This window comes from Neovison vison, chromosome 1 (genome assembly GCF_020171115.1).
Source record: "Neovison vison isolate M4711 chromosome 1, ASM_NN_V1, whole genome shotgun sequence".
Lineage (NCBI taxonomy): Eukaryota > Metazoa > Chordata > Mammalia > Carnivora > Mustelidae > Neogale > Neogale vison.
Window position 1 is genome coordinate 129,487,335 of NC_058091.1, and position 25,897 is coordinate 129,513,231.

The following is a 25,897-nucleotide window of genomic DNA, read 5'->3' on the forward strand; positions in this document are numbered from 1 at the left end:
TAAATTTTTTAAAAAATTTATTTTCAGCATAACAGTATTCATTATTTTAAAAACAATCTGAGGGTTTTGAAGGGGCGGGGGGTGGGAGGTCGGGGTACCAGGTGGTGGGTATTATAGAGGGCACAGATTGCATGGAGCAAACTTTCTTTTCAGTTTCAGCTGCCAGGGCAATGGTCCTCCAACCTGGCTGCGTATGAGCCACTGAGGGCTTAAAAGGGTAATGGTGCTAGGCCCCCAGCCAAAGCCAACTGCATGTCGATGGCAGACAGTAAGTGCAGGTGATGCTGGAAAGAATATTGGATCTATGTTGGATCTATACTCTGTGACTTTGGGCAAGACTCAATGTCTCTCAGCTTGGGTTTAATAATGCCATTCTTGCAAGGCAGAAAGCTAGATCAGTACTGCTGGAGAAAGCCCTATGTTGAAAGCTAACTTCTTTTGAATGAAAAGGAGTTTTAATGGCCATCTAGTCCTACTCCGATGCTTGAAGGGACTGTGGAATGCAGAACCTGGGCATCCCAGCATGGAATCTGGTGCTCGTTTCAGTCCACCACACCTTTGTCTCTTTGTCAGACACAGGAACTAAGCCTCTGTTCAGGTACTTACTGAGCTCCAGAGTCCTGGCAAAGGTGGACTGGGATTGCAAGCTGAGGTTCCCCTCTCTACAGAGTTCAGCGTGTACCCCTAGAATGTAAGCTTATGTCTACTGCTGGCAGAAGCTATGCTTGTGACTGCTAAGGATGAAAACTCTTTTTATAGGATGCAGCAAGATTTGTTTTACTCCTTTGTTCCCAAGTAGAGATAGCTACAAAAATAGGCTGTGGAGAGAAAGTGGTGCTCCTCTGAGAGGCATGGAGGCAGTGGGTCCATGAACCTTGTCCATGAACCTTCTGGCACAATTGCCATCCTTCTACTCTATGCTTGCCATTCCTTCAGCCTGTAGATGCTGGCTATGAGGCCAGACCCCTGTGTGTGTTCCCTGCTGCTTTGTCCCTGTGCTTTGTCTCCCACCAGGATCTCCAGCTCTGAGGACACCATTGGGATCCTATCCTAATCTCCGAGATTCTGTTCTTAGCAGGGTCCTCTGCATCTGCTTTTGTTTGCTTGCTTGCTTCATTCAGCCATCCACCCATCATTCATTCATTCAACAAGTACTTATCCAAGACTACTTTGTGCCAGAACTTGCTTTCAGTGATGACAATACTTTCCCAGAACTTATGTTCTAGAAGGGAGAGAAATAATAACACTAAGGCAGGGTAGAAAGATAAAAGCAATGGGTCAGGAAGTGAGATTTTCGGTGGGGGTGGGATAGGGTGAGTCAAGGTCTCTTTGAGGAGGGGACCTGAGCAGAGACTTGGATGCAAGGAGGGGTCAGGTGTACAAAGTGTGGTGGAGGGTAGGGGAGAGCTTTTCCAGAAAAAGAAACAGTATATATAAAAGCTCAGAAGTTTACATGTTGCCAGAAGGGCAAGGTCAGTATGGCCTGGAGGGAAATGAGCAAGGGACGAGATGGAAAGAAAGCCAGGGGCCAGATCACATAGACTTTTGTAAAGACTTGTGATCAATGTTATTGTAAGGGTGGTGGAAATCCACTAGAAGGTGGAGTAATGTGTTTTATTTACATTCTAAAAGGATAATTATGGCTAGTTTGTGGAGAATAGAGAGGAAAAGGGTCAGACAAGAGAAGGGAGGTAGGCTAGGAATCAAGTTCATAGAGCTCAGTATTGTACAGAGTTCAAAGGATCAGCATCACAGACTTGGATAGATGCGTGTTGTTTTTAGAAGGCATTTCTTTTTTTTTTTAAATTAACATATAATGTATTATTTGTTTCAGGGGTACAGGTCTGTGATTCATCAGTCTCACCATAGCATATATGCTCCCCAAAGTCCATCATCCAACCACCCCATCCCTCCCACCTCCTCCACTCCAGCAACCCTCAGTTTGTTTCCTGAGATTTAGAGTCCTTTATGGTTTGTCTTCCTTCCTGGTTTTGTCTTGTTTCATTTTTCCCTCCCTTCCCCTAAGATCCTCTACCTTGTTTCTCAAATTCCTCATATTAGTGAGATCATATGATAATTCTCTTTCTCTGATTGGCTTAGTCTGCTTAGCATAATGCCCTCTAGTTCCATCCACGTTGTTGCAAATGGCAATATTTGGGGTTTTTTGATGGCTGCATAGTATTCCATTATATATATATATATATCCCAGATTTTCTTTATCCATTCATCTGTTGATGGACATCTAGGTTCTTTCCATAGTTCAGCTATTGTAGACATTGCTGCTATGAATATTGGGGTGCACATGCCCCTTCAGATCACTACATTTGTATCTTTGGTGTAAATACCAGAAGTGCAATTTCTGGGTCATAGGGCAGCTCTATTATCAACTTTTTGAGGAAACCCCATGCCATTTTCCAGAGTGGCTGCACCAGCTTGCATTCCCACCAACAGTGTAGGAGGTATATACCCTTAGAAGGTATTTCTGGCAAGATGCATGAAGGAGATTAAGAAGAGAAGCCAATCTGATTCTAAAATCATATACATTATTTGAATAAATGGATGAACTATTTTAGATCAGAATAGGAGCCCCCAAAATGGGCTAACAAGTGGTAGCAAAATAACCTTGAATTGAGAAGGAAGCATCTGTACCATTGGTATCCACAGTGCCTCTGGCCCAGATCAAGGGAAATTGCTATGTAACTTCTGAGCAATGGAGCAGTTACTGTGGCCCTGGGGGACCAGTCATCCTTGCTGCAGAAATCATCTCAGGAACAGGGAGGGAGGGGAGTGGGCATGTGCTCGAGTGTGCATGTATATGCAGTTTTGGGGTGGTCTGATATGATGGGGAAGACAGAGCCAATGAGAGGAATTTAAAATCAAGTGAACACGGGAACTCACGAGACGACTCCACAGCTTAGCATTGTTCTGCTCTCTCCTCTCCCCCTTTAGAAGCCAAAGGCCACCATTAGTTGGGGAAAGAAAAGGCAAATGGGCTTCCAGAATGGAGGTCCTCTCCATGGCACTGAGGGCATGAGAAAGGAGGAGTTAGAGAAATAAGCTTCAAGCCCTGGAAGCAATCTAAAAATGTGAAGAATACCTTTCTAAAAGAGAGGAGGAGAGGAAATGGGGCAGAGATAGGATGCTTCCCATGTACCTGCCTCTTTTTTAATTTTTAATTTTTTAATATGAGTCTAGTGGATACACAATGTTACATAAGTTTCAGGTGTACAACATAGTGATTCAACTTCTCTATGCTGTGCTCACGGCAAGTGTAGCTACCATCTGTCACCACACAACACTATTACAACATCATTGACTATATTCTCTATGCTGTGCCTTTCATCCCCGTGGCTTATTCTATAACTGGAAGCCTGTATCCTCTGCTCCCATTCACTTCTTATTTTGGGTTTTGCTTTCACTAAAGGAGACCACGGCTCTGAGATGATCAAAAAACGTCAGTGAACATGATGTTTAATCCAGCCCGGAAGTGAGTAAGGAATGACCAGTGAGAGGCAAGAAAAGGCACACTGGGCTGCCTGCCTGGGGTGTGACAGGCAGGCTTACGCAGCCAGACGATGGAGCAGGGAAGGGAGGATGCCATCTGAACCTGAGTCATGGACACTCTCATTAAAGTTAAATACGACGCCCCCCGTGTGGTCCTCCTTTGGGCACCCTTGAGAAAAGATTCCTCATACACTTTCAACAGCTTGAGCATCTCTTATAAATGGCTCAGCCCCGGGGCTCAGCCCGTGCCAAAGCAGCAAATCGTACGCTCTGTCAGACAAGTCTGCAGTGGTTGAGAGAGGAGTAATTATAATCTGCGAATCCTGATGACATGCCTAACACCCCGATCTATATTTAATAATAGCAAAAACCGTTCGCATTAACAGCTATTAGGCAATTCGCTCTTGGAAAGAGGTTGCTCCCTCTTTCTCTGCAGCAACAAAGCATAATAAAAATATAAGAAACGTGGTTCTGTGAATTTTAGAGTGATTTCCCATTAAGAGGTTCTCCCAGCATCATAAACTATCAGCTGGCGGCTGGGGAGGTCGGATAAATCTCCAAATCCCGAAGTGAAATCGAGGGGGATGAAATTCGAAATACAGTCTGCCTGTTTTCCCCAGGCTTCTAGCAACTGTAATGGAAGTCTCCATGTAAGAAATACTGTCCCCTTTGTGTATTCAAATTCCCGATCTTGCTGTCTGAATATTCGCGGTAATTTTGCTTCCTAAACATTTCCGGATGCTCCCTCCTCCTTCCCCCCTCTTGCCATTTGGGGAGCTCAGGCCCCGCCCTCTCGGGTGGGTGTGGGGCAAACACAGGCTTCCCCCTGACCTCCCCCCTGGGGCCACCTCTTTCAAGTCCTAGCTCCACTGGACTCAGGCTCCTTCTGCCTGCATCTTCTGTACCCCGGATATGCCACCTTCCGTGAGCCTGCACAACTTGTCATTTCCCTCACACACCATTCAGAGGCTCAGACTGTCCCCTCTACCTCAGTTTCTTTCCTTCCTCCGGCTTCTTTCTTACCCACTTGGACTGAGTAACTCCAAACTCTCCCTCAAGACACAGTTGAGGCACTAAACCCTCCAAGGAGCCTCCCTATCCCTTTCTCCATGTGCTCCCACCATGCTCCTGTCCATCCACTGTGGCTCTCACACAGGTGTCCTTATTGTCCATCCTCATGTCACCCTCCCTCCCTGTTGGTGTCTTATAGCCTTTACTGTCCCACTCAGTTCCTGACCCGGCTTCCTCAATTAACGAATCGGTATGTATTAAATGCAGATCATTCTTCACCTACATGGCTCATCTAACAATTAGCTCCACAGAGCCTCATGTACTACTGTTATTTAACCTTTAGTGTGCTATGTGTTGCCATCTCCCACCAAGAATCTAATTTCTTTTTTTTTTTTTTTAATTTTTTTATATATTTGAGAGCGAGAGCACCAGGGGGAGAAGCAGAGGCAGAGAGAATCTCAAGCAGATTTCTGTTGAACGCAGAGCCTGTCCAGGGCTCCATCACCCAAAACCAAGAGTCAGAGGTTTAATGGACCGGGCCACCCAGGCGGCCCAAGAATCTAGTTTCATAAAGGCATAAAATTCTGAGTTCCCTACAGGACAGTGCTCACCACATATTTATAATAGGGATTTATCCAATCCCAGTGTAGTAGTAGAGTGTGGCGGTTACTGACATGAGTTTCATTCAGTCCCTGCCTGGCTTTAGATCTTAGCATGACGGTTTATTTAGTTCAGTGAGTGTGGACAGGTTATTAACCACTCTGCCTCAATTTTCCTTTCTGTAAAAAGGGAAGAATCATAATACTAATTTTGAAGGGTGGCTAAGAGTCTCAAATGGTAGGCATAGTGATTACAAAGTAACTCTTCTGTATACAACCGACATTACTTCAGTGCGTTTATTGGTGAAATTGTACTCTGGGTAAAACCTGCCTCTTAGCCTCTGACGTATTTCTCTGCTCTTCACTGCCTGTCCTCAGCCTTCCAGCCTCCCAGCCTTCTCCTTTACCAATACCCTTTATATTTAATTTGATTTTTAGAGCTCTCCTTGGTGTAGTCTCTACCTCATCTACTCCCCATCAACCCATGAAGTACGCTGCCTCCTAGCTGTCATTCCCTCCCTTCCCTGTTTTAGCAGCTCTGCTTTCCCTCCCCAGTGATGGATGGACTGGAGTGGCAGGAACTGGGCTGCAGTTCCCAGACTGAACCCCTGGATGGGGTGTGTCTGGATTTTGTTTTTATAGAACTGTTACGTTAGTGTCGGAGTAAACTAGTACGCTCTGAAGTTTCAATTCATGGACCGTCTCCACCAATTTTTAGTTGAGTCATTTAGTCACTTAATTTCTCAGGAGCAGTTGGTATCTATTTCATGGGTGCGAAGAACTCAACTAAAGTTAGTAACACAATTGCTTTTCAAGGAGAAAATCTCAAAACATCAAGGAGAGAAAAATATTAAGTAAGAATTACATTTAGAATTAAGAGCCTGGAGGTTGGAATGATGTTTAGCCGACTTTGTAGACATAAACACATGCCACGGACTTGGGAAATTTAGAAGTCACAACCTGATGTCTTATTTTTCAAGTGTTAAGAGGTTGGGGAAGAAAGTGGCACTTCTCTCCAGCTTACTACTTACCTCTGCAAAAACAAAGGGTGCATCAAACTGGAAGCAAATATGGCCATGCTTAATGGCTTGAACAGAGGCTGGGCCACACCGATACATGCCTGTATCACACAAAGGAAGGGAAATGTGAGTTTGTTATCTCCAGTTCTGTCCAGAAACAGATACAGGCTCTGTAGAGGCAAGTGTTCCCAACTTCAACATTGATATAGCCCCAATGCTTCCCATGGCCAGAGACAGCCAATGACCAATGTGTGTCATCAAGAGGGCTTCGTTGGAAATGCCTCCTCAAACCAAAATACAGGGCATCACGATGTCTGTGTCTGGTCTCCCACCTGGAACACATAACTTCAGATGTCTGTGTTGAGGCTGAGCTGTTTGCTTACAGAGGACTGATCCATTTCCCACCGGTCTCTGGAATGCTGGAGATGGTAATGTGTCCCCAGTGATTGTGTTTTGTTTTGATTTTTGTGTTTTGTTTTTGGACATTATGGATGGATGTCAAGTGTTAAATTGGGGAATCTGGACATCGATCAATGCCAAACATGCATTCAGGAAGTCAGTAGGCACATGATTACTTTTATAAAGTTCTTTACATTTTAACCAGCTATCTTTGGTTAATAAGAGATTAACTGCCATTAGTCATCTCTGACGTCTCCTCATGATACATAATTGAGAACAGAGAAAGTGTTGAACATTCTCCCTCAAAATCCAGCATAAATAAAGCATGAGTCTCTTATGAATAAGTTATGAATGTCTATGGATATATGCGTATATATACACACACGTCAATATCTCATATCAACACCTGAGGAAGTAAACATAATGTCCCCAGGCCACTGATTTTTATCATCCTATTAAAGAGAAATGGAGGCCTGTGATGTGATTTTATAAAAATCTGGGGGAGGTCATAACTGCCACTCATTGCTTAGCATAGACTGCAAGTTAGATGATAAATACCCACATACTTAGGTTTTGGAAGAAATCACACAACATAAAAAGAAATCAGGTTCTGGAAAAACAACTAGATCTGTAACTATTTTTTGAGTTCTTTATTTTCTCTACTGCCTTATAGCTTATCACTGTGCATCACAGAGGGCCGAGGTATATTTTAGAGCCTAGTAAAAGTGCCTACATGGACATTTTTCTCTTGTCTTCAAAACTGCTTATCAAAGCAAGAGTAGATGAATTATATATGTTAAGTTTTATGCACTTTTTTTTAACCAGTTATAGAATAATCAGGGGAAAGCCGACCATTGAGATGAAATTAAACTGATTGACAGGCTGTTAATACTGTACATGGGGCCAGGAAACACGCTTTTGATGTTGGTTCCCAGTGGGAGTGTTGCCCGCACATCAAATGCAACCCTAAGAGCAAAAGAAAGATTGCTGTGAAATGAGTTCCTGGAGGGAGGATGCGATTTTACCATCGCTGTTTTCTTGCGGGGTGCTGTCCACAGCTTGCCACCCTCCAAATCCAACGGGAAGATCAGGTCTTGTCATCCAGGCTTCATTCCAGCAGTGGTAGTTCCTGAAAAAACACCACCCCAAGAAGATTAAACTTCCCGTTCCAGTCAACGCCCCAAGAAATCAAAAGGTGTCCAGAATTCCTGTGAGTACACTACCTACAAGTTGCTGGAATGGAAAAAAAAAAAAAAAAAACTAAATTGAAGACTCGCCAGAGATGTCCTGGACTTGAGTTTGCTGGACAGATGCGTTCCCATTGGCACCCTTGGGGGGGCATCAGGTGGCTGGATTTCTCTTACCTACTAATATCAGTTTCAAGGCCAGCCAGTGCATGAAACAGTTTTGGTCTCAACCATCCTTTGCTGCCTAATGAAACAGAGCATACTATGTGCTAAAAGGGTAGAAAAGAAAAGTTAATACTATGCGCTAAAAGGATAGAAAAGTTAATTGAAACCGAAATATATATATCTTTGCATTTCTTTTATATTTATGTTTATATTTATGCATACTAGATTTATAAGAAGCAGATCTCTTGTAACAAGCAATAAAATGCTTGTGTTTATGGGCTTAGGCTGTTGCCATAGAAACTATAACGTTTACTCCTGACTATAATTGTCTCTAATTTGGGCAAATTTCCATTTGGTGTCCAAGAAGAAAAGGGTGACAGGGTGAGTATCTCTTTACCCTTTATCAAAGGTAGGCAACCCACAAGCCAAAACTTTACAGAACTTTACATATGACCCTTGAGGCAAGAGCATGGAATAAAATGTCATCATGAATTCTATTATGATGTCCTTGGAAAGACCTGAAATTATATGACAGTACAGAAACCAATGAGAGCACATTAAGCCGTCTGCGCTATAGAAAATATTCATCTAGTAATAATGATTTAACAGTGGGGAGAAGTAGTTATAGCAGTCTTTGTCTATAGCATGGATGAATTTCAGTTCCAGCTACCATTCATCCTTTACTTAAGTGTCCTTCAATGTCAGGAATTTGTACATGTTCCCATCTCTGAGTTTGACTCCACTTTGATTGGCTCAATTTGGAGGTATTAATTTCACTGTGTACCCTTTATGTACCAGGCTAGGTGCTGGGGATGCGGGACTGACCGACACATAGGTTCTTGCCTACAGAGACCCTCGTGATCTAGGAGGAATGATGAAAAGGTAAACCAATCGTTACAACATTTCAGAGCTTTCCTGTGAGGCGTAAGCAAGATAATGGGTGTAAAGCACTTAGAATAGGACCTGGCATGTGATAAGTGCTCAAAAATAGTTAAGTCTCAGACCTTTAAAAGTAATTCATAGACGTGATGGACTGGAAATTCATTTGGGGTACAGTGGGGTCTCCGTGGGGGAAACTCTTAGGGTATGAAGAAAAGTTGCACAGCAAAAGTAATATTTGAGCTAAGTCCTGGGGAATGTGGGAGTTTGGAAAGTCAACAAGAGAAGTAAGAACAAAATTGTAGAGGTATGAAATAGCCCAGACGATGTGTTTGGGGGACGGCACACTGTTCGTTGTGGTGTGAGGGCAGCATGCTTGCATATTTGTGTGCATGGGGGAGAGGGGTGGCTGGTAAGGGTAGGCAGGGAATCACAAAACTAACAAAAATGCACAGCACTTACTGTGTGCCAGGCACTGTTCTAAAATTTTATGTATATTAGCACATCTGACATTCTGGTACCCTATTAGAAAGATTCTACTATTATTATCTCCAGTTTGCAGGGGAAGCCCAGAGAGGTTAAGAATCTTGCCTGGGGTCACAGAGTTGGTTAGTGACAGAGCTCCAGGGCTCAAGCTCTTAAACAATGAACTGTGGTATAAGGGAGGATGAAACTGTAAAATCCTTTTATCCCAGATCAAACAATTAGACTCCATTCTTGGGTAAGTTAGATTTGCAAATCTGTCTTTGTGGAAGACAGGTGGGGAGGCAGGATGGGCCTTGGAGCTGAGTTGACCTCTACTCCTCCACTCCCGTGGGGACGACTGGGAGCCATCAGCGGGCACAGGCATGTGGAGATGAGAGAGCTGGATGAGTGGAGGAAGACTTTCATGTTCCCAGGGAATATGATGGTTGCATTGACCAAGACTGAATGAAGGAGGAAGGAAGGACAGTTTGGGTTGGGTGGTGTGTGTGTTGGGTGGCTGACAAGTTCAGTTTCGGATGTGATGAACTTGAGAGCCAGTGAGAAACCCAGGAGACAAAACCCTAGAGACATTTTTATATATCTGTGAGACACTCAGGGTTGAACCAGTTGCTAGCGTCTTCACTTACGGTGGAGGAGAATGGGGGGCAGAGCTAAACGAGGAGAGCATGGAAATGGAGGCATGCAGTGTAGGTTTCTCTCCTCAGAGTGATCTAGGTTGTGAAGGGAAAAAGAGAAGATAGGACCATGGCTAGAAGGTAATGCAACACAGCCAAGAGTGTTTTGATTATTTTCACACTAGCAGAGATTATCATGCTTATGGAGGAAGAACCAGGGCAGGGAGTGGGAATAGAGAATAGAGAGATGGAGTAAGAGGACATTCAACTCCCAAGAATGCAGAAGGATGAGGTTGACTGCTAAACCTTGCCAGGTGTGGGGATCGAGGCATTGTTCCCAGGGACAGGGAGGTGTGGGTGTAGATCAGGGTCAAGGTATGGAGGTGTTGGACAGGAACCTGAGGTTGGTTCCTGCTTGAGAGCCTGCATCTTTCCTCTGAAGCTGGAAAGAAGGTCACTGTGAATTTAAACATGACTGTTAGCCTTCCTCCAGAACATTGAAAGTTGCATCATTAGGCAGAGAGATCCAGGAAAACAGCAAGGAAACATTTGCAATCCAAATGGACGTAGTCCTGCTTCCTACACAATCCGTGTAGGCAACCTGTGTTTAGCAATCCTGGCTCTAGCTATGATTTCACTGTTATACCACCACCCTAGATTAATAGGTGCCAGAACCTCCTTATTTAAATTCAAATATCCTGGGCAAGGTTAGCCTCGAACAAGATAAACAAGCTTTGCATTTCAGATCTCAGATAGAGAACCCAAGTTGAGGTTGGGCCTTAGTCAACGGGTAGAAAGCCAATGGCTGGGCTCCCAGGCTCGTCGTGAACAGAGTGGGAGGATGTTACCTCCAAAGCCACAGATTTTTTTTTTTTTTTCCAAATCATGCTGTTCTCTCTGTTCAAGAATGGTCAGGGAAAATGTGTCCTGGGCCACTCATGCCATGGTTCCCTTTTGGCTGGATGTTAAGTATTTCTGGGTACACATGTTTGTTTTTCATTTTAAGGTCACCCATGAAAGGGGCTAATATTTACAGACATTTCTGAATTCCATTTGCAACAAGGTTGTCTGTAGGTTGGGGAATATACATGTTTCCTGAAAAGTTATTTTAAAGTTCCTTATCTAGTTCTGTCATAGTCTTTCTGTTTTCATCTTGTAATTTTATTATGCATTCGTTGAGGGATTGATTCACTTCTGGGACTCTGTCTTGTTCACCAACACATTCCCCACCCTAGAGCTAGGCCTTAGAAAGTGCTCAGAAAGTATCGCTTGATCGAAAGACAAGGACAACTCCTAGCAAGCATAGGACATCTCCAAGACAGGTGTAATTAAACTTTCATTTGCTTATTTGTTATTAAGATTCATTTTCTCAGAGACTTCATTTGGAACTTGACTTCTCACTTCCCACTGTATGATCAAAATGTATGGTGTCACTTTAAAGGTAAAAGAGAAGTTAGAAACCTTCAAAATGATCTAGTTTTCATATTGCCACTTTCTAAAGAAGCAGTGTAGAAATTAAAATAAAGCCCCATTTCATTGAGAGTTATTTAATCAAGTTGAAAATAACTTTTTTGAGGGAGAATAATGATGGAATGACAAGTGAAGAACACCACTTTGCTTTATGTTACTTTTTTCAAGTTTCCTGCAGTGACAGCTAGTGATTTCTAGAACTCCTTTCAAGGATGCTAATAACTCAGCAGAACTGGTACAAAGATCAGCAGAATCTTCACCAAAGGCAGAGCTTTTCTAGAAAAACAGCATCATGCATTGCTGAGGGACCTTCAGAGAACATCACAGCATTGGTTTGGTTTATCCTTTGATTAACCCCTTTCCTTGGAATTTATGTGTAGCAAATATTCACACAGATGCAAAGACAAGTACTTCAGAATGTTCATTCTTGCATAATTTGGAAGAAGGAAAAATCAGAAATAGTTTCTCTAATACATGACTGTTTTGAAATACAAAACAGAATATTATTCAATCATAAAAATGAAAATCTACATATATTAGGCAGGAAAGACACTTATGGAATATTAAGTTTTAGAAATCATAGACAGAACACATATTGTGTGTGTACTTATGTGTGGAAGGCAGAATTTTAAATGACCTTCACCTTTGTATAATTTCCTCCTCTTGAATGTGGGTGAAATCTATGAATAGGATGGTGTATCACTCCTGTGATGATGTTACTTTACATGGCAAAGAGGATTTTGCACATGTAGTTAATATAATTAATTTGTGGGCTCTGAGTTAGTTAAAAGGGAGCTAGCAAGGTGGGCCTGATCTAATCAGGTGAGCCCTTTAAATCTGGATCTAGAGGTTAGGGACAGAGCAAGCTGGAGATTGGAAGCAGCAGAGACATTTTCCTACTGACCCTGTAAAAGATGTTAGCTTCCATGAGTTCTATAGCTTCAAGGAACTGAATCCTTGCAGGAACATAAATGAGTTTGAAAGAGAGTACTGGACATCAAATGGGCCACAGCCTCCCCTAACATTTTGATTGCCATTATCTGAGCCCCTGAGCAGAGGACGCAGTTAACTTGTGCCCAAACTGCTGACCCAGAGAAACTGATAATAAACTTGTGTTGTTTTAGGTTGCTAAGTTTTTGGTAATTTTTTATGCAGCAGTAAAAAATGAGGAGTTAGAAGATGGATGACTCTGACTTTTGTATTTTTTTCTGCAACGTTTGAAATTTTTATAATAAACATGAACTAATTTCTACCCCCCACACACACATACACATAAGTGGACTATTTTTTTGTTAAAAGAAAATAGAGCACAGTTAACGATCTGTCCTGTTTTAAGCACTGGCTAAGGTCACATCTGGAGTCGCAAGAACCTGTGGGATGATGGAGAAATGGAGAGAGAACACAGCTGAAATCAAGATGGGCTTTGGGTCTCTACATGTTAGATGTTCAAAGACAATAAACTGGATAATTTAAGCAAGGCGTCCTTTACTGCCTTTAACTTGGCTAATGGCTTAAATGCTCCACAGGGTAGTCTCATTTACAATTTGTCCAGGAACATTTCCCTACAAGGGAAGAAAGAGGTGTGGGCTTGTAACCCTGTTTCTGCAGTTTTATAATGGCTCAAGGGAAAGCACGAATAAGATTGACTGAAAGCCCTCAAGGAGATTTATTGGGCCAATTTCAAATGTATACAATTCTTTGAATTCTTTTACTTTAAAAATGAGAGGGAGTGGACGAAAGGTACTTAACTATCTTGTAAATTGGGTATTTGTGGCATATGCATGCAACCCCACTTCCCAGGCTCTTTTGGTATACTCTTAATACAGGCAATGCTATTGGTGACAAAAATGAGAGCAAACCCTGAAATTGTTGAGCTTTGGCCATTTCAGTGGTAGAGAGTATGGGTGGGCTGGGAGTTGAAAGAAGTATAGACAAGTTGATGAATTCTGAGGCTTGTCTAGCAAGACATTCCAAAGCAGAAACAAAAGCTTGGACCAAGAAAAAAACTTGTCAGTTAGGAAAGGTAATGAAGCAAAACAATGAAAAGGAATTATTCAGAGAAAAGGAGGCATGCTGGAGGAATCTTTTATGGAGCTGGGAGATGGGAGCAGTACACTACTTCAGAATGTAGCTGTTTATTGTCAGGGGCTATTGGAACGCATTTAAAGTCTCTCTGGGATTGTTAGTCAAAGGTTGGAGGTCCAATCTTCTGGAGACCAGGACAACCCCTCTTTAGAAACCAGCTACAACCAAGAAAAAAGTGAAGTGATGAAGGTGTTTGTTTTTGCTTATCCTTTGCAGGGAAGGGGTCCTCCAATGATAATTGAGAAATCGGTTTAAGCAATCTTCTGTAGCATGAAAGATCCCAATTGGGGTGTTGAAGATAAAGGGGGTGGGCTTGGGGATGTGCTGTTATTCCCAAAATGAAACTATGTGGTATATTTATAAAAGGGGTAATAATCAAAATAATAACTGCTCAGACACAGACATGAACCGACTGGAAATCTCAACCAATCAGAAAGGACACTCAGCCTATATAAATGCTGTATGTCCCTACCAGTACGTATTGAATAAATGCCAGCCCAGATGTATTCAATTACATATATGGTACCACAGTACCTAAGAAGTTTGTTTCCATTTACGAAGTTTTCTGGGAGTGTGTCTTTCCTTAGTCTTGAGCCTTTCTGCTCTATTCTTAAGTTTTCAGGTACTGATTTCTTAAATATTTATTAAGAGCATTTTATAGCAGCCTTATTACAATGATTTTTTTTAATTTATTTTTTATTTTCAGCATAACAGTATTCATTATTTTTGCACCACACCCAGTGCTCCATGCAATCCGTGCCCTCTATAATACCCACCACCTGGTACCCCAACCTCCTACCCCCTGCCACTTCAAAGCCCTCAGATTGTTTTTCAGAGTCCATAGTCTCTCATGGTAATGATTTTTTTTTAATTTTACTTTTCTCTCTTCTTTTGATAGCTTCCCTTCTTTTGATTATCTGTTTTACTTTTTTATTGTGGCATCAGAAAATGGGCAAGACAGAGAATGAAACTAAATTTGGCAAAAATTGGCAAACACAAAATAAATAATCCTTAAAATGCTCAGAAAGTAGATGCCACTCATCCATATGAAACATATTTGCCATTACTTCTTAGCAGAAAACTCTCTGTAACTCGCCTGAGTTCCATGCACTAGATTCATTTTGAAAATAAGACCCTGTTCCCCTTTACTACTCTCTCTGGCATCACAAATTGGGAATTCATCTTACACCTGAAAACGAAGAAAAAATTAGATTTTGAGAATATTTTTTTGGATAACTCTAAAGTATAAAAAATGTCTATAATAAATTATGGCCAGGTTTATCCATAATTATTGAAGGAATTTAAAAAATATATAGCCAATAGTTTAAATAGGTACCAAGTCACCATTTTGTACTATAAAGCTATTTATAAGTATAATATTTTAAGGTTGATAGCTCTTATTTATATAAGGTTTTTCTAGAGCTCTTATTAATCATCAAAAGAAATTAATACATTCAATATAGCCTATATGGTATTTATTTTATTAGCTTCTAATCATTTGAAAGTTGGCAAAATTTGAATGGTATATATGATGACTTTTAGACAGAATTTATGATTAACCAAAGCATGATATTTTTCTCATTATGGAAAATACCTTACTGTTTTCTTTTTCTTGACATTTTATTTATTTATTTATTTTTATTATTTTTTTCAATTTATTTATTTTCAGAAAAACATTATTCATTATTTTTTCACCACACCCAGTGCTCCATGCAAGCTGTGCCCTCTATAATACCCACCACCTGGTACCCCAACCTCCCACCCCCCTGCCACTTCAAACCCCTCAGATTGTTTTTCAGAGTCCATAGTCTCTCATGGTTCACCTCCCCTTCCAATTTACCCAAATTCCCTACTCCTCTCTAACGCCCCTTGTCCTCCATGCTATTTGTTATGGTCCACAAATAAGTGAAACCATATGATAATTGACTTTCTCTGCTTGACTTATTTCACTGTTTTCTATGTGGTTTATCAAATGGCTCCCACTTTCTTTTCCATTCTAATTTCCAAGAGGTATTTGTAGTAACCTCTGATTTTTTTTTTTAACCTCTTAAACTCCTTCTTTTTTTTTTTCTTTAAAGTGAATCTTTAGTAGAATAGGGACTTCAGGCCTCTTTGGAGATATTCTTCAGGACTATGATAGGAATGGGAAGAGAGTCGAGTAAGGGATTTTCAACCTTCAAAAAACAATGTCCCTTCCTAGTTTTAAAACAAATACTTTATAACATCTCTTTATTGTACTGAAATGAAATCCACAGATAATTTTTATATACAATTTCTAAAAGAGCAATATAATGCCCTATAATGTACAAAAGAAAGAGAAGTAAAAGGATATGCATAAAATATTATGTTTTTTTCAATAGGATATCAGGAAGATGACACTGGATACTTAAATATTACTACAATATGTAAAACTTTCAAGGACTGTGGTAGACTCCTAATTTGTGTTGTGGTTAAGAGTGTGCTCTAAGGAAACATTTCTAAAATGACAGAGTAAGGACTTCCAAGAAACTGTTCCTTCATAAAAACAAAGGGAATGTTAAGAAACATGATCAAACCAAATTTTTCAGAACTTTGGGAATGGATCAAAGACTTACAATAATCTGAGGTGGAACTTATTCAACAAAAACAAATGAGTCTCATTAAGAATCGTGAGCTTTGTAGCATTGGAATTTGCCTTATCCCCACTCCTCTCCATAGCTCCACGGTAGTCATGAAAGTCAAGAGCCTCACAACTGTGGTATAAAAACTTGCAACCTAGCAACAAATTAAGGGGAGAAAATTGGCTTTGGAACTCTCTAAAAGCTCCATCTCCAAAGAATTGCCACTAATCTGTCTGGGGGTTCTCTGAAAACTCCATTCTCCGGATTTCTTTTTACTTGATTAGATTCAGAATTCACCCTGTGCAAATAGCCTTACCCAAAGACTGTTTTTCAAAAACAATTAGAAGTGACTGTTTGATATCACAGCTGCCTTAAGGAATGATACCAATTGGTAATAATAAAAGGCTGCCCCCCAAAAGAACGTAAAAGGCAAACCTAATGACAGAGATGTCCGTAGCAGGTTTTGAACAACTCTGACATACTCTTAAGAGTCTGAATAGCTACACAGATGTGCAGGTCAGTAAGCATGGCCAGGAAGGCCCTAAGAGGGTTCTAATATTTCACCTCTTAGTGATCTTGAGATATGGTGGATGCAAACAGGACGTAAAAGCTACAGCAGAATTGCAAATTTACTGGTGGAGCATTGATGACATTCCCCCAACACACAAAGAACTCCTTGAGGACTGAGGACTTCTTAAGTCAATTAACTAAGGAAATTTCTGTCCAATTGCTAACTGACAATTAAGCTAACCCAGCAGAGACTTCAATGGCCACACATGATAAAAAATACAGACTTTCCAGAATTAGTTCTGGAAAGTCACTAAACAAAGAGTAGCAGCAGCAACAACCCTACAAACATCTATAACACACTCTGGAGAGCAGGAAATCTGATTTACAGAGTTGTCACATTGTATTATTTAAAATGTCTAGCACTTTTTATTTTTAAATGAAAGACACACAAAGAAACAGAGAAGTATGGTCCATACACAGGAAAAAAAAAAAAAAAGCAGTCAAATGTCACTGAGGAAGCCAAGACATTGGTTTTAATAGACAAAGATTTTAAATCAGGTATTATAAGCATGTTCAAAAACTAAAGAAAACCAAGTGAATAATGTCTAATCAAACAGAGGATATCAATGAAAAGATAGCAATTATGAATAGAAATCAAATAGAAATTCTGGAGCTGAAATATATAATAACTAGAATGAAAAATTCAAAAATTCACTAGTGGGTCTCAAAAGTATATTGGGGTAGACACGAAGAAGAAAGAATTAGTGAACTTGAAAATAACTTGAAGATAAGTAAATTAAAATGAAAAAAATTTGAAGAAAAATGAACAGAGCCCCAGGGACATGTGGGACACTATCAAGAGTACCAACATACTCATAGTGAAGGTCCCCGAAAGAAAAGAAAGAGAGAAAGGAGCAGAAAGAATATTTGAAAAAACTAATTGCTAAAAACTTTCCAAATTTGATAAGACATTGATATAGACACCTGAGAAGTTAAATTTCAAAAAGATTAAACTCAGAGATATGTACCCCTAAATACCTCAGAATCAAACTGTCAAAAGCTGAAAACACACATGAAAAAATGCTCATCATCATTAGCCCTCAGGGAGATTCAAATTAAAACCACATTGAGATATCACCTTACACCAGTTAGAATGGCCAAAATTAACAAAACAGGAAACAACATGTGTTGGAGAGGATGTGGAGAAAGGGGAACCCTCTTACACTGTTGGTGGGAATGCAAGTTGGTGCAGCCTCTTTGGAGAACAGTGTGGAGATTCCTCAAGAAATTAAAAATAGAGCTTCCCTATGACCCTGCAATTGCACTCCTGGGTATTTACCCCAAAGACACAGATGTCGTGAAAAGAAGGGCCATCTGTACTCCAATGTTTATAGCAGCAATGGCCACAGTCGCCAAACTATGGAAAGAACCAAGATGCCCTTCAACGGATGAATGGATAAGGAAGATGTGGTCCATATACACTATGGAGTATTATGCCTCCATCAGAAAGGATGAATACCCAACTTTTGTAGCAACAGGGACGGGACTGGAAGAGATTATGCTGAGTGAAATCAGTCAAGCAGAGAGAGTCAATTATCATATGGTTTCACTCATTTGTGGAGCATAACAAATAGCATGGAGGACAAGGGGCGTTAGAGAGGAGTAGGGAATTTGGGTAAATTGGAAGGGGAGGTGAACCATGAGAGACTATGGACTCTGAAAAACAGTCTGAGGGGTTTGAAGTGGCGGGGGGGTGGGAGGTTGGGGTACCAGGTGGTGGGTATTATAGAGGGCACGGCTTGCATGGAGCACTGGGTGTGGTGAAAAAATAATGAATACTGTTTTTCTGAAAATAAATAAATTGGAAAAAAAAGCTGAAAACAAAGGAGAATTTTGAAAGCAATATGAGAAAATGATTCATTATCTATAGGAGTTTATCAGAAGGATAAAACTAACTACTCATCAGAAACCACGGAAGCTAGAAGGCAGTGGAATGATGTACTCAAATTGCTGAAAGGAAAAATTAAATAAGAACTGTATATCTAGCAAACACTACCCTTTAAAAAAGAAGGCAAATGTAACTTACATAGAGAAATAGACAAAACCAGTATAAATTTATATTTGTTTGAATTCTTTTCTCCTCTGATTTTAAAAACAGTTTTATAAAGCAGTAATTATAAAATTGTGTTGATGGGCTTATAATATAGAAAGATGTATTCTGTATTACAGTAACAGAACAAAAGGCAAGGGAAATGGGACAATGTTTTTGTATGCTACTGAAATTTATTGGTATTATTATGAACTAAGTTGTTTTAAATGATAGTTTTATTTTTTTAATCACTTATTTATTTATTTATTTTTTAAAATTAAATTTATTTATTTTCAGCATAACAGTATTCATTATTTTTTCACCACACCCAGTGCTCCATGCAATCCGTGCCCTCTATAATACCCACCACCTGGTACCCCAACCTCCCACCTCCCTGCCACTTCAGACCCCTCAGATTGTTTTTCAGAGTCCATAGTCTCTCATGATGGTTTTAAATTGTAGTCCCCAGAGAAACACTAAGGAAAAACCTGAAAAATATGTCCAAATAAACGAAAAAGAATTAAAATAGTATACTACAAAATATCTTTTTACACAAAGCAAGAAGTAATGGAGGAATAGGGGAAGAAAAAAGACATAATGCATATGGAAAGAAAATAGTAGAATTGCAGATATAAACCCTATTTATCAGTAATTGCATTAAACATTAGTAGACTAAATACTAAAATCAAAAGGCAGAGATTGGCAAGATGAAAAACAAAACTGTGTGTTGTATCTAAGGGATACACTTCATATTCACAGTTGCAAATAGGTTGAAAGTAAAAAGATGGAAAAATATAAACTGTGCAAATAGGACATAAAGATAACTGGAGCGGCTATATTTATATCAGACAAAATAGACTTTATGACAAATATTTTTACTAGAGACAAAGAAGGACATTTTTTTTAATTTAAATTCAACTGGCCAAGTACATCATTAGTTTTTGATATAATATTCGATGATTCATTAGTTGAGTACATCACCCAGAAGGACATTTTATAATGATTAAAGGGTCATGAGGAAAACAACAATCATTAGCATCTGTATCTAATAAGAAAGCCCCAAAATACAAAAAAGTCAAAGCTGACAAAAGGGAAAATAGATAATTTAACAATTCAAACAGACGTGGGAGTAGGAGTAAGGAAAATGGGTGAAGGGAGTCAAAAGGTATAAATTTCCAGTTATTTGAAAGTTGGTGGGTAAGATCTTAAAAGTCCTCATCAGACACACACACACACATTTTGTAACTATGTATGGCAACAAATATTAGCTACTGTGGTGACCATTTTGCAATATACACACATAATTATTACACACCTGAAACTAATATGTCAATTATACCTCAATAAAAACAAACAAGCAAACAGAACAAAAATGATTTAACAAATAAAATTTGGAGACTTCAATACTGCATTTTCCATTACAGACAGAACTAACAGGTGGAAGATTAGCAAGGAAATAGAAGACTAAAACAACACAATAAAACAGACCTCATGGATGGCTATGAAATATCCTACCCAACAACAAAGAAATACACATTTCTCAAGGGGAAATGAAACATTCTTTGGAATAGACCATATGTTAGGCCATAAAACAAATCTTAATATTAATATGTGATTCATTAACATTTAATCTAATTACTGACAAGTAGGACTTACATCTGCCATTTTGCAAATTCCTTGCTATAGGTATTATGTTTTTTTCTTCTATTCCTCATTACTTCCTTATTTTGTGTAAAAAGATATTTTCTAATATACCATTTTAATTCTTTTTCTGTTTCTTTTTACTGTTTATTTTTCAGTTTTTCCTTAGTGGTTTCTCTGGGGATTATACCTAAAAATCTGAGAATTCTAATTCAGATTAATACCAACTTATTTTCAACTGCATGCAAAAACTTTGTTCCATTTCCCCTGTCCTTTGTGCTATTACTGTAATTCAGATGACATCTTTCTATACAAGCCCAGCAACACAATTTTATAATTATTGATATGTGAATTATATTTCAGTAAAGGTGTTATTTTAAAAAAGTAGGTTTTAGGGTCAACACCCTTGGATTTGTAATTCAGGCTCTGCCACTTTTCAGCTGGTAACTGTGGTTAGGTTACAGTGTGCCTCAGTTTCTTCATTTATAAATGCGGACAATAATAGCAAGTACCCTAACAGGTTGTTAAAAATGTTAAATGAGTTACTATGTGTCACCCACTTAGATCAGGACCTGGCACAGTGAAAGCATTCCATAAGCATGAAGCATTTTGGTTCTTGGAGGTGGCAAATAACTTTTTCCATCCTTTCTTCAAGACTTTGGTATAGATTCAGAGTGTATATTCTTAGTTCTTTAGTGACAGAGCTTGTGATCTTGTTTTAGGGGATTTCCTCAAAAACAACTTGGCTGACAGCAATGCGGTTAACAAGATAATCTACTTGAAAAGAAATATCTATGGTAGATGTTCAAAACTGGCAACCTAGATGAATCACCGGTTAATTTTACAAACCCTTAAACATGTTTAAGCAGTTGGGTATATATTCAGAAAATTTTCTCTGCCTTTTTATTTGGAATTCATTTTTGTATAATCTTTTTTGCACATACAGTAATTAAAACTTAGTGTGATATAAGAACATGAAAGTTTAACTAGCGGGATCACACTGAACATCTACAACAAGACAAATCGATTTAAATTTCAAAAACACGACTTCAATTGTCAAACCCCTACGTCAAGCGCAGAGACTGCAATGAGAATTAGGATCAGTATGGTACCCTGTGCTGATTCCTAGGTGTGAAGGCTGTTTTCTTTCTGCTCTAAAACTTGCTTCAAAAGAGCTTTGTTTATAGATTCAATACTACCCACTACACAGAGTTTTGGTTTTTTGGTTTTGGTTTTGTTTTTTGCATTTGAAGTGAGAAAAATAAAACAATAACGGCTGTACTCTTTCCAGCAAGCATGAAGGAAGTTGGAATTTTTTTTTTTTTTTAAAAGAACCAGTTCCACGGAGGCCATAAATTACAGCTACAAAATTTTTCTGTGGTGTGTGCCTGATTTTTGTTTTTGTTTGTTATTTTTGTTTGTTTTTCTTTCCTTGGGAGCTGATGTTAAGTCCGTTTGAAAAGCGGCACTTATATGTGAGTGGGTGGATCCTAGCTGACCCTGTGCATGTGAGTAGGTCTTCACACAGAGCAAGTGGTAGAACCTGCTGTATACAGAAGGAAAGACCTTTCTGGAAGAACAGTGATATTTATTTAAAAAATTTTTGGGAGCTAGAAATGACCCTAGAGCTCATTAAGACTGAACTCATCCATTTACATAAGAGAAAATTAAGGTCCAGAGAAATCAAGCAAGTTGCCCGAAGTGACCCAGCTAATTATGACAGAGCTAATCATATTGCCTTGCACCATGGAGAGAGAGAGGGAGGGCAAAATTACAAGAATAGTTTGACTTGATTTGGTGTTTTTTTCCATAATGCCCTGGGGAAAAACAGAATAAAATTGTGATTACTTTCCATGTGAATCACTGACTAATTCTTAGATTGTTGCAGCATTGAACTGAAAGTGAGAAATACATATTTGCTAGTTCACAATTATTTGAAAAAAATTAAATTGTTAAAAGCCAGTTTAATCAACCCTACTTAATTCCAAATGAAAAGGAAATAAACACTTGCTAATTGTTACAGTACTCATGGTTTTTACAATTATCTTTGATATCATATAAAATGTTTAAAACTCTGAGTTAGGATGTTTCTACATCTGTCAATTGGCTAATCAACCAGAATCTGAGAAGCAGATCAGTCAGCCATGGGCCTGGGTGTACACATATGTGTTCAGCCCCCTTCTCCTCACATCCTGAGAGCATGGATAGCACATGCTTCCACCCACCTGACTTGAAGCTCCATTGTCAGGAAATGAACAACTTCCCTGGGAATGTGATCAGGATGGGGAGGGGCATGTGAGGGAGGGGCTCAGAAGCTGGACAAAAAGGAGTCATAGGGTCTCAAAGCTGTTGGTTCCAAGAGGGAATCTGGAGTACTGTTGGCTGTTGGCACCTCTGAATCTAAGAGTGAGGGGTGGGTTTATTTTAAAGGACTCAGGGATTACTGCCTATGATTCACATATACAATGGAATATTACTCAGCCATCAGAAAGGATGAATACCCACCATTTGCATCAACATGGATGGAACTGGAGGAGATTATGCTAAGCGAAGTAAGTCAAGCAGAGAAAGACAATTATCATATGGTTTCACTCATATGTAGAACATAAGGAAGAGCATAGAGGACCTTAGGAGAAGAAAGGGGAAAACTAAAGGGGGTTAAATCAGAGGGGGAGACAAACCATGAGACACTATGGACTCTGGGAAGCAATCAGAGGGTTTCAGAGGGGAGGGGGGTGGGGCGATGGGTTAGCCCAGTGATGGGTATTAAGGAGGGCACATGTGGTGATGAGCACTGGGTGTTATATGAAAACAATGAATCATGGAATGCTACATCAAGAACTAATGTATGGCGACTAACATAGCATAATTAAAAAAAAAAAAAAAGGACTCAGTGCCTAGAGGGTAGAGAGGTAGGAGAGGGGGTGATAGGTGGAGAACACAGAAGGAAGGATAGAAGGGTACATCCCTGTCCCTAAACAGTATTAACTCCATCTGCTCCTCATTGAATGCACAGCCTGGGGGCTTTAGCTCCTTCAGGATGGTGGGCAAAGAGCCAGCTGTTCTTGGTGTTTTAAAGGAAGGGGTGGCAAGGGGCTGGAAGGTGAGTTAGAATGAGTTTGATTTTCAACAGCTGTGGTCATAAGAATATAGACTAACTCTGCATGAACTTTCATTCTTTCCTTGTAGGGTTCTTGAGGCAGATTGGTCTCTGGTTGTCTCATCTCAGTGCTTTTGACTTTTATAGACAAACCCCCGAGTTTCGTTTGTGAGCTAAGGTCATTTCCTGGGCATTCCGTCTGTGAATAGCAGAACCAGAAGACTGCAGGGGGGATAATGGCTTTGAGTCCATGGCCACTTCCCACGTGAACAGCCTTTCCCTTTGCTCCTCTGGGCTTAGGATGGAAGCACTTTCCCCTCACCTCTGTGCCTCCTGCCTCATGTTACAACCTATCTTAAATTTTTTAGAGTTCTATATGTGGTTGTCTCACCCACGAACATCGGATCAAGCTCCTGAAGGGTAGTGACTCTAATTTCTCTCTGAATCCTTAGAATCTGGTATTTGGATATAATAGTGCACCATAGTGTTTGTTGAATGAATTAAATGACATTTATTCAGTTAAATGAGCATCAGAAATTTTTCCAACCAATTCCATTTATCAAGTTCTTGCTCTACACCCTGCACCTTGTTACATGCTGACAAAACAAACAAAAACAAATTAGATCAGACATTGCTCTCCCCCATGGGGGCTGCTGTCTGGTGGGGGCTAGCCAGGAGGTGGGCATAGTTCTTTCATCCAGAATCATCAAATCTGACTACATTCTCTCCAGCAGAAAGGACACAGGACAATGCTTTCATTTAGAAGAAGAAGAGCCTTTCACGGAAATACCTTCATGACACTAATAAGTGCCACCATCCCTTTCTTTTAAAATTGTTTCCATTTCCACTGTGATAGTCATATAATGAGGTGATCAAACCGAGTTCTTGCAAGGCGAGGCCAAACCGACACTTTACCCCTGCCCACGTAGTGAGCCGTGTTCTCCCTCCTCAATGAACCGTCATCTCCCTATTCACTGTTGGCGCTGCAGCTAAACATTGTGCAAGCATCTTCATTAAACTGTCCGCAGTGATTCATAGTTGCCTTCCTCCAGAGGTTACACATAATTCAAAACCCATCAGCACACGGGGGACAGGCGGCTTAAATTGCTCCTTCCAGGATATGTTACCTTGCATTGGTCCACTCAGAATTTCATTTGCTATGGTGAGGTCCAATTACTCTGCCCAGCTGTGCCCTTCTAAGGTTCCTTGGCCCCTCCTTCTCCTGAATCGCTAAGAAGTGGACTCTTCCCTTGGTGGGCATCAACAGTGTGTCCACTCTGCAAAATTGCTGCTCCCAAAATTCACCTTGGAGGGACCCGAGGTGCCAAATTGGGAGTCAGGCACATAAGCAGTCAGCCCTCCATGGTCTGTGATGCTAGAGGGAGAAGTCAGAGCACGGACTGAAATCCATGCTTTGTGCTCCCCAACCCCTGGCCTTGGGGAGTGCAGCGCATAATATGCCCTTGAAAGCATTCATGCACTGGCTCTCCGAGCCCTTTGTACTGGTTTACTTCTGCCCTGGCCACACTGGACCTGGCTGAGTCATGGGAAAGAGGACAACTTTCAGTCACAGAGACCCAGTTGGACAAATTAACTCACCACAAACTGTGTACCATCAGGTTACCTCCATGTGAAAGAGATGGTGGAAGCACAAGACAGAGAAACTAAGAAGTCATTCTCATGGTTGCCTTTAGAAAGGAGGGGGCAGGGAAGGGAGCGCGGGAGCCATGTACAAACCAGGAGGGAGGTGGGGCGAGTTTGTCTGACTGGAGCCTGTGGAGGGAAGTGAGTCTGGGGTCTTGGGGGAGGCCACTTGCGTCTGAGACCCCTGCTAGGAAATCTGTTAGGCCATGTTTTCCAAGCCATGCTGTGCTGTCTCCTCAGTGATCAGCTGATGCCCACCAAGTCCTCCCTGCCCTCACCTCAGCCTCTGTCAGCCTTCAGCCCCTCCCCCTCCCTTACTCGCCAATGTATAGTTAAGCAGCTCCAGCTTCTTACCCAAGGCTATTACTAATCTCATTAGTAGGCATGGGGGATTGCACCCTCTGGGCCTAGCACTGTGGTAAATACTTTACCTGCATTACCTCATTTAATTGTCACAGCTACCCCATCAGGAAATGGTTACCCTTATTCAACTGATGAAGAAACTGAAGCTCAGAGAGGTGAAATCATTTTCTCAAGGTCACACAGCAAGTAACTGTCAAAGCCAGAGCCAGAGGGTCCTAGAGATTCTTTTGGTTTTATGGAACCAAAATATAGTTTGTAGGGTCCACTAGTGTTTGCACTGGAGTGTGTTGGGGGGAGACACACATTTCTGATTTTGTTTTTAAAATATCCCAAAGGTACAGAAATGGCACAGTCATCTTAGGACATGGAACACCCCCCTTCTTTTCTGACTGCTTCAATGTGCTTAGGTTGATGGCAACATATTGCCTCCAAGAAATTCCAGCTGTGTGACTAATAATGAAGGCAATAATGACAGCTAACATTCATTAGGCACCTGTTATGCTCTTCTCTGGGCTGAGTGAAATAGGAAATT

The 25,897-nt window shown here is 40.4% G+C and overlaps 1 protein-coding gene across 1 annotated transcript in view; it reads right to left on the reverse strand.

The window, feature by feature from the left end:
- F13A1 (coagulation factor XIII A chain) overlaps positions 1-25,897 on the reverse strand; it is a 171,775-nt gene that overhangs the window by 37,192 nt on the left and 108,686 nt on the right. Inside the window, exons 9-10 of the mRNA XM_044258396.1 lie at positions 7,558-7,661; positions 6,146-6,234 (exon numbers count right to left, since the gene is read on the reverse strand). Of these exons, the coding sequence (XP_044114331.1) occupies positions 6,146-6,234; positions 7,558-7,661 (193 nt within the window). The remainder of the gene's footprint in view (positions 1-6,145; positions 6,235-7,557; positions 7,662-25,897) is intronic.